The sequence below is a fragment of the Phalangium opilio genome, unplaced genomic scaffold, assembly GCF_054372755.1.
Source record: "Phalangium opilio isolate 3A_F unplaced genomic scaffold, DU_Popi_V2 ptg000042l_1, whole genome shotgun sequence".
Taxonomy (NCBI): Eukaryota; Metazoa; Arthropoda; class Arachnida; order Opiliones; family Phalangiidae; genus Phalangium; species Phalangium opilio.
The window spans coordinates 2,295,481-2,304,945 of NW_028324166.1; the positions used below are offsets into that span (position 1 = coordinate 2,295,481).

The following is a 9,465-nucleotide window of genomic DNA, read 5'->3' on the forward strand; positions in this document are numbered from 1 at the left end:
CTTGAGTATAAACACGACGGGTCGAAGTGTTGATCGCTGCATAATAGGCCTTTCCATCAAACAACAAACAACCATGGTGCTGAGGATATTACTTTTCGCGTTTGAAGTGATTCATAAATTGATGTCATTTATGTCGTCTCTGCTTAAAATTATTCCATTGCCACAAGTCTGGGATTCGTACTCAAAATTACGGTTTCAAGTCAGTCTTCGCCTTTGGACACGCCAGATTTCTAAAACTATTTCCACCAGTTAAAGACATCACCTCTACAACTTGTGAGTTTGACTTTTAAAAATAAGTAGTTTTAAATAGTGAAAAAAAAATAGATATTTGTGATTTTTGGTCGTGAAAAATCTGTGCATCACTGATAATTGGTTCTGCTATTTTTTAGATTTCTTGGAAACCCTTATGGGAATGTCTTCGATATTTCGCGATGAAGGACTTTTCCATTTCAATATATTGAATAAAAAAATCGTAATATTAGTTGATCCAGATTTAATTAAGGTAAGGGCCCTTTTAAAGTGTGGCAAGAAATTTGGGACTGACCTCACTCCAACTGACCACTTATTTCAAGGTTGCGCTAACCAATAGCAAAGAAATCAACAAAGCCGACTTTTACAAGATATTTCACATGTTTTTAGGCAGTGGTTTAGTAACGAGGTAAGATTTAAGGAAAATTTCGTTCTCATGATTAGAAAAATTTCTAGAAAGCGATTTAAAAGACCATTTCGGATACTGCATACAGGGAATCCAACATATAGGGGCGAGGCCGCTATTTGGGGTATTTTTCTCACTCTCGCCACGAACCACCGCTAGAGGCAGTGCGAGTTTACTAGCCTCCCTCCGCGTGTAGTGTACTCGGGCTCATTCTGGCGTTGCTTTTGGGTGCAAAGGAGAATACCCAAATGGAGGCCTCGCCCCAGTGTATTGATTTCTCTGTATGTAATTTTCTGAAATAGTCTATTGCCAAATTTTCAGCGAGAGAGACCTGTGGAAGAAACAGAGGAAACTGATGAATCCAATGTTTCACCATCAGAGCATCAAGGAGTTTGTTCCCATGATTAACAAACACGTCAAAGTGATGATCTCTCAATTTCAAGAAGACATTTCCAAATCTGATACCAAGATTCTAGACATATCGGATTCAATCGAGAAGTGCTCGTTCTACATAATTATGGGTAAATTGAGAACCTTTTCATATTTAAAACTAGACATATTTAGGTTCGAAGAGTGACGCGTAATCATGGATTTTATAATTCTAAAAAGAACGAGAGCAAAGCAATTTTTGCGACCCTTGTACAGTGAACTTAAGTTAATGGGTCTCATTCATTGCCCCTTCTATCCTTTGAAATTTTGAGTTTACAAAACAGGCTCTTATCCCATTGGACCTAATCCAATGTCCCATTGGGCCGCATCTCATGAGACTGAATTCCGCCAAAATGTGAAAGTTCATTTTCATAAAATTTGCGGGAAATTGCAAGCGCTCAATTTTAAGATAAATTAAATGGTAGTTATTTTAAAATAATAATTTCTTTTTTTATAACTTTCGTTTTATATTTAGAAAAAGGCCGTTCTTTTAAGGTATAAATCAAGAAGTGATATCTAGTTTATTAGGGAGGAGGTATAAATTCGCCACATTTCCAGCTTCATCTCCAGTCCAAACGTAGGTCCGGACTAAATCCCCGCCTCTAAATTACAACCAGCATCTCATTGGTTCTTGAAAACTCACGTCAGTGCGACGCGAGTGTCGAAAATTACAGTCATATTTTCCTACTGAGGAGAGGCGAAATAAGCCCGGGCCTCCTTTTACGTCCCCCTTGTATTTTGAAAGTGGGACTGGGACTATGGCGCGCGAATTCTTAGGCATCTTATACCTTCCCCCAATAAAATAGATATCACTTCTTGGTATAATATTATGGAACTTGAATTTTTCATTAAAAGAAAGTGAATATTTTTCATCCTGCCACCAAAAAATGCATCGTTTAACCAAATGGAAATTGAATTTTTACTGCGAATTTTTTTGAAAATCAATTAACCCTCATAGTTTGGCGGTATTCGGTAATGGGACATTAGCCTGTTTTGTACGCGAATGTTTGAGCTGTCCTTAAGAGTAAAGACAACATTAATTATCTGTTCTTTTAGACGCTGTTACTGACGAAGATTGTCATAGTAACAAATATTTTGGAGATTTCTTTTTCAAAGCCATTAAAAGGTATGTACCAACTCAATTAATCTTGTAGATTTATCTCGCAAGCTGAGGCTTTCCTTATTTTTAAATATTTTATTCATGCCTAGTTCAGAGAGAATTTATAATAGGGAGTGGAAACTCTTGCCCTTGAGAGTGCTAAATACAATGTAGCTCAAACGCTAAAACTGGCCAGGTAAATTTCCAGTCACAGAACTCTCCTTTAATTTTAAAGTTTGCCCTCAATCACTGTTGGTTGTACAATTACCCAATAAGGGTTCGCGATTTCGAGTGCGACTGACGCCATTTGGAGTTATTTTAGTCAGACCGTTCCCTTTCCTTAAAAAGGTAGTGTCCATCTCCCCTAGACCCTCCCATAACATTCTAGCCCCTCCCTAGAGGGAGGGGCCACAGAAAATAGTACCGGAAATAGACCTGGCCAGTTTTGTTGATCACGTGATTTTTGAGCTACATAATATTCCTCAGTTTCCACTCCCTGTTATAAATTCTCTCTGCCTAGATTTAATTAAAATATTATTAATATTTTTAGCCTAGAAGAAAGCTTAGGTTACCGGTTAGTTCGACCATGGCTGATATCTGAGAAATTATTCAAATTGACAGCAAAGGGAAAAGAAACCGTAAATGCGGTTAAAATAATGGACGAGACGTACCAAGTAAATAGACACTTTTTGAATTTTGGGCTTTGACACAATACGTAACGAAACCACTAATTCATTTACAGACGGAGTTGTCGAAAGTTAAGGCGAATATGAAAGAGCCCGACGATAACGTTCGAAATGTCAACTTTTTGCAATCCCTTCTACAAATGCTCGAGAAAAACCCCGAATTGATGAGTGATAAACAACTTCGAGACGAAACCGTTACTATCATTGGAGCGGTGATAAACAACATATGGCCGTTCAAATGAAAAAAGGTTATACAAAATTTCTTTCGTAGGGTTTCGACACCAGCACTACCGCTACTATATTTACCCTGTACATGCTCGGTCTTTACCCGAAGATTCAAGAAAAGGTCTACGAAGAGTTGACTTCCGTCTGTGGAACAGACATCGAAAGAGACATTGAATACATCGACCTGAAACACTTGACCTACCTCGAAAATGTCATCAAGGTTAATTATTGTTCAGTAGCTAAAGCATAAGTTTTACAATATTATAAGTGAAAGCCAACTTAACCCTTTGCAGGAATCGCTAAGGCTATGTCCTCCACTTCCTTTGATTGCTCGCGAGCTAACAGATGACTTGCAAATAGGTTCGTTTTAATCTTACCAGAAGTAAGATGAGACTAGAAGTAAAGGGCTCTCCCATTGGTAGTAGATCCTGGCACCAGGGCAGTGAATAAATTTGAGGATTTTATGCCGCTTCCATCGCGCCTACACTAGAGTGAAAAAAATTGGTCGAGTTCCAAAACATTTCCTACCCCCTTCCCCTCAACCTAAAGCCGCCGAAGATGGACGCGTCTATAATTTAGAACAGAGCATTTTTGTTTAATCCCCTATAATTTATACTTCAATAAATTTATATAAAATAATGCCATTGCAATTTTAGGCAAGAAAACTCTTAAAAAGGGTGTGACGTGCGGCATCTTGATACCGGGCGTTCATCGCGACCCCAGACATTTCCTCAATCCAGAAGTATTCGACCCCGACAGATTCAATCCGGAGAACAGCGAAGGAAGACACCCATTTTGTTACATCCCATTTGCAGCCGGTCCCCGCAATTGCATCGGTTCGTCAACACCTTTCGTTCTATAATTAATTAAAACTTCATTTAATTTCAACTGTTTTTCAGGACAAACATTCGCCACGATTGAAATGAAACTATATTTAGTAAACGTTCTTCGCCATTTCCGAATAACTTCGCAGTTACCGAGAGACAAAGTAGTTAATGAATTTGATTTTGTCTCAAAAATTCATAAAATGCCGCTCCATTTTGAGCTCAGAAACCAGAAGAACTGAAAATATTTCGGACTTAACTGTTCTATTTGTCAATGATAATAATGATTGTATATACAGGGTGTTTCTGAAAAGTCCATCACAAATTAAGGGGCGTGTTTATGGGACCAAACTGAGCGGAAAGTACCAAAGAACATGGGGTGTACAACATTTTGTTACGGAGATATGGCCTTCCAAACATTCGCCCCTAAAACAAGGAAATATCCAAAAATGAGGAGTAACACTTAAGACCGACTAGCCAGCTTGTTTAAAATTACTAGACAATTTCAATAGCCTTTAATCGAACAATTGATTTCTACCTTTACTAATCAGAAGCGTATAAATGAGTAGAAGTATGCCTACGGTGGTAATGTAAAGTTAATCCCAAGTGACATGATGTTTCAAGATCTTCCCAGCACCAAGTAAAATGGTTCTGATTGAAGGGACTTTTATTAGCACAGCGTAAACAACGTTATTTTCAGGAATTAGTCCAAATGTCCACGGGCGGCATTACAAAAACGAGGCAGTCTTTCGAATGATACTTGGACATGTTGGAAGATCCCTGGCTTGTTCCTGTTATCTCAAACCGTAAAAAGCTACGCAAATCTTCATCATCACGGACAACACTCTTGTACGTTAGGTATGACCTTGAGAAAACCTAAAAGGACATCTCGAATGTATTTGAAAAACCCATCTCCAATTAAGGGGCGTGTTGTTTGTTTCCAACAGAGTAAACTCGCCCAGAGAACAATTACAATGCAGAGCCACGTTTCGGCGTTAATGGCCCACAAAGGTGGTCCCAAACAAAAGAACAAACTTTAATTTGTTTCGTTCAGTAAGTATTTCATGTGTCATAGATAAAACGCGTTAGAATTCGCAAAGTACAATTCAGCTTAAACGTGTGGTGTAGTATTGTGGGTGACAATTTAATTGGGCCATATTTCCTAGAGCCCAGGTTAAACGGTGTGGCTTACTTGTAGTTCTTACGGGACGATTTACCAGAACTACTCGAAGACGTACCCTTAGGTTTAATAAACAGAATGTGGTTCATGCACGATGGTGCACCACCACATTTCAGCATCGCGGTCCGAAAACTTGTCAATAACATTTTCTTTGTGCATTAATCATGGCGTTTTATCTATGACACATGAAACAATTACTGAACGAAACAAATTAAAGTTTGTTCTTTTGTTTGGGACCACCTTTGTGGGCCATTAACGCCGAAACGTGGCTCTGCATTGTAATTGTTCTCTGGGCGAGTTTACTCTGTTGGAAACAAACAACACGCCCCTTAATTGGAGATGGGTTTTTCAAATACATTCGAGATGTCCTTTTAGGTTTTCTCAAGGTCATACCTAACGTACAAGAGTGTTGTCCGTGATGATGAAGATTTGCGTAGCTTTTTACGGTTTGAGATAACAGGAACAAGCCAGGGATCTTCCAACATGTCCAAGTATCATTCGAAAGACTGCCTCGTTTTTGTAATGCCGCCCGTGGACATTTGGACTAATTCCTGAAAATAACGTTGTTTACGCTGTGCTAATAAAAGTCCCTTCAATCAGAACCATTTTACTTGGTGCTGGGAAGATCTTGAAACATCATGTCACTTGGGATTAATTTTACATTACCACCGTAGGCATACTTCTACTCATTTATACGCTTCTGATTAGTAAAGGTAGAAATCAATTGTTCGATTAAAGGCTATTGAAATTGTCTAGTAATTTTAAACAAGCTGGCTAGTCGGTCTTAAGTGTTACTCCTCATTTTTGGATATTTCCTTGTTTTAGGGGCGAATGTTTGGAAGGCCATATCTCCGTAACAAAATGTTGTACACCCCATGTTCTTTGGTACTTTCCGCTCAGTTTGGTCCCATAAACACGCCCCTTAATTTGTGATGGACTTTTCAGAAACACCCTGTATATTTGCGAAAGTTTCTTTTTAAATTTCGAATTTGATATAACGAATTGCTGAAGATGGAAGTACGAAACTGGTCATAGAGCTAATGGTAAAAATCAGGCCTGTGCGAGTACTCGAGTGAAGGCGAGTACTCGATCGAGTCCCGAGTCGAGTACTCGACTCGAGGCTCGAAAATCAAAATTTTAGGACTTGAAAATTATTTCGAGTTCTTAAAAATCTACACTATTGGACTCGAGGAGGACTCGAACCGAGACTTGACGTCCTATCAAGTCCAGAAATATTTACTTTGTGACCCGGAATTTTAAGTAGAGCGCCGCATCTAGTGGAGTTTAATCGATTTAAAGTTTAGAATAGACAGGTGATTGGACAAAAATTTGACTTCAGATAAAGGAGTTAAGCAAACCAGAACCAAAAGTTAAAATCATTGTTACTGCTCTTCATTTTCGTAGAGAGAGTTACACTTTGTGAGTAAAATCATGAATATTCCAGGTAAAATTTATCCTTATTAGAAATTAATTTATTTTAATTCTTGTAAAATTATGTAAAATTAAACTAAGTAAATTAAATTAAAGTTAGTATTAATAGAATTTATTTAATTGGACTCGAGTGGGACTTGATATAATTTATCAGGACTCGACACTGGACTTGAAACCTAGTTCTTAAGCTGACTTAAGGACTCGTGGACTCGATACCAATTAAAAGACTCGACTCGAGATTCTATAAGAGCTTTTCTAAGGACTCGAGACTCGACTCGAACCCTAAAAAACTGGACTAGCACAGGCCTAGTAAAAATTGCGAACAAGAAGATTTTGTCGTTGCGCATAGAAAGGATTAGCACGTTGATGAACATACAACTTTACAGTAGATTGTAGTGGTATCTATTCTCCTTGGTTTTCGTTCCAAAACTTCCGTTGGCTGGGATCTCCGTCGTTAAGAAAAATGGCGACTATGGTGGACGTAGAAACACGTCGGAATTCTTACATTGAAGATACTTCGAATAAATTTGTCCAAACCGTTTAATTTAACCACGGAATTCCCACTCACACATATCACAACAAAAACATCAATGACGATCGTTTGAATGTTTTGTAGAAAACTAGAAACCATTGAAAAGCTAACTTCTTAGCCAAGGCTTAAGTTCCAACGTGCCGACAGACGCAGACGTGAGCCATTTTCGATCCCAAAATAACAAGATAAAAATAGTGTTAAACCGGAAGTGTGGAAGTTAATGCGCGTAGGCGCTGAAAATAGGGGTAACTATTTATTTGGGAGTTAAGCGGCGTATGAATCCGCTGAGCTTTACGGTGAAACTTTGTTGTTACGGGCTTTTTTAACCAATTTCGTACTTCCCCCGAAGCGGTGTTATTATGAACTCCTGTTGTTAGTAAGACAAGGGGAAATTAAGGTTCATTAGAAGTGGTTTGATGCATTTAAAGATCTTCTCAAGGACGAGTCCGAGAATCCCTAGCTATGAAGCCTCTTAAGAGCGTTCTACTCTAAACCCGTTACATTTTAACATTGCAATTAATTCGTAATTAAGAATTGTTTTCTAAATTTAAAAGTTGTAAAAAAGAGTTACATTATAAATAAAACGTTGCACAAATCACATTTCAAAGGCATTATAGAAGCTTTTGTCAAGGCACTTTAGTCGTTAGGGAAAATATATAAGGCAGAATGTAATTAGGAACGGAACCATTATATCTAACACCCCATTATTATGTAACCATTTTGTCTTCATAAAGAGTAGATTTTATTTCGAACCTTGAAAACGAGATGAGATTTTATTTAATTTTAAATGTAGTTTCATACTTAAAATACCAAGATTGACTGTACGCTTCGATGAAGACCGATTTCTCAAGCAAAATGATTATTTCAAGTTTAAGGATTCTTACAATGTACTGCCAAGAAGCGATACCTAGTTTATTAGGGAGAAGGTATAAATTCGCCACATTTCCAGCTTTATTTCCAGCAGGGTTGCCACAGAATTTTCACAACCAAATTCCCTGACTTTTCCAGGTTTTCTCAGACCTTTTTCTGAGATTTTCCCTGACCTTTTTATAGGACTGCTCACGAGCTCGATTAATTAACGAGCGAGCTTTTTTATGGTCGAGCCGAGCCGAGCCGACAGGTATCGAGCCACTACGACTCGCGATCAAGAAGGAATTTACTATATAAGAAGACATAAGTAGCGAGATTTTACGCTTCTACTCTTACGCCGGTGTTAGTGGTCAAGTAAGCCCCACGCCTTCTCATTGGATCCCGTGGGGATAGGTCATACAGACGCGAATGACGTATTCCGACTAGAGAAAAAACAAACCTCGAGCAAAGTAAACAGAAAATGGAGGCTGCCAGTGGTGCTGAAACGGTTCGCGAATGGTTTTTAATTACCATTAACAAATTAGTTAAAGGCTTGAAGGATTTTGAATATGTGTCTCTACGTGAAAATCGTTCGTTCTATAATCCAATCAAGTGTACTATACTTATGATTTCGTGAGTTCCAAAAACCAAACTAAGGCTTAACGAAAAGGTAAAAGCATAAGTAACATAATATTATTATTTTACTTATGGTAAAAGAGATAGATGGTGGAAAACATAGAGTAAGATAAAATACTAAGTCCCTCCACCGTTTCCACCCTCCCCCCACCCATGAGGGGGATTATCGACTATCACGCGAGCACCGGACGCTTTTTAAGGCCTTCTTATAGTAAATCACTTCTTGCCCATTTTCCGAATCCCTGACTCATCCAGGTTCTCTGGTTCTGTACGAGCGCTGGATTGGTACGTAACACTTTAGTGTTATCGGAAGGCTCCAGCTTGTCAAAATCACTTTATCGGCTTCTATCATTCATGTGTGATGCAACATCTACAGCGCAAGACGGTAAAAACGTAACTTGAAGATATACGTTAATAAGTCCTTTTAATAATGACGTATAATGATGGTAAGAAGAGCCCTAGGTGAAACTTAAAAAAATATATTTTTTCCTTGCAAAAAAGAATATTAAAACTGGAATTTAGTAAATAATTGTTATTATTAATAAGTTAATAAGAAAGTAATGTAATTCTAACATTTCAGCTTCAAATTGAAAAGTGCTTTGGGTTTGGCCTTCTCCTTAATGACCACTTTGACAATCAAGACTTTTTGATAAAGATTGAAGAAAAGATGTTCGCCAAAATTATTTATGATAAACTAATTGAACTTAAACTATTTAATAAGTTAGAAAACTTCATCTTGAGTATAAAAAGATGGGTAACTATCGCACCGTGTGGGTGAATTACATAACTGTTTGGTGGTACTAAATATTCAGAAATCGACCCACAAACCCCGTTTTGACGTTGGACAAAAATCCACAAGCGCATGCGCCTTGCAAAATAGTTCTGTCTCAAATATTACCATGTTAAACCAGGAAAGTAT

At 38.0% G+C, this 9,465-nt stretch overlaps 2 protein-coding genes across 2 annotated transcripts in view; both read left to right on the forward strand.

Annotated features, from left to right (window-relative positions):
- The first annotated feature begins 26 nt into the window (after positions 1 to 26).
- The window catches only part of LOC149678270 (cytochrome P450 4V2-like), a 34,568-nt gene continuing 25,129 nt past the window's right edge, over positions 27 to 9,465 (forward strand). The window contains exons 1-4 of the mRNA XM_089836263.1: positions 27 to 273; positions 390 to 502; positions 573 to 658; positions 977 to 1,176. Of these exons, the coding sequence (XP_089692389.1) occupies positions 407 to 502; positions 573 to 658; positions 977 to 1,176 (382 nt within the window). The 5' untranslated portion in view covers positions 27 to 273; positions 390 to 406. The remainder of the gene's footprint in view (positions 274 to 389; positions 503 to 572; positions 659 to 976; positions 1,177 to 9,465) is intronic.
- LOC149678271 (cytochrome P450 4V2-like) lies at positions 1,242 to 4,881 on the forward strand. Its single transcript, XM_089836947.1, has 8 exons — positions 1,242 to 1,317; positions 2,141 to 2,210; positions 2,734 to 2,857; positions 2,926 to 3,081; positions 3,141 to 3,314; positions 3,388 to 3,454; positions 3,751 to 3,930; positions 3,994 to 4,881. The coding sequence occupies exons 1-8, from the start codon at positions 1,242 to 1,244 to the stop codon at positions 4,158 to 4,160; spliced, it is 1,014 nt and encodes a 337-aa protein (XP_089693073.1). The 3' UTR covers positions 4,161 to 4,881.

Coding starts and splice junctions, on each gene's coding strand:
- LOC149678271 (XM_089836947.1), top strand. CDS start 1,242: ATGGATTTTATAATTCTAAAAAGAACGAGAGCAAAGCAATTTTTGCGA. Junction 1,318..2,140: donor CAGTGAACTTAAGTTAATGG/GTCTCATTCATT, acceptor CTGTTCTTTTAG/ACGCTGTTACTGACGAAGAT. Junction 2,211..2,733: donor TTTTTCAAAGCCATTAAAAG/GTATGTACCAAC, acceptor TAATATTTTTAG/CCTAGAAGAAAGCTTAGGTT.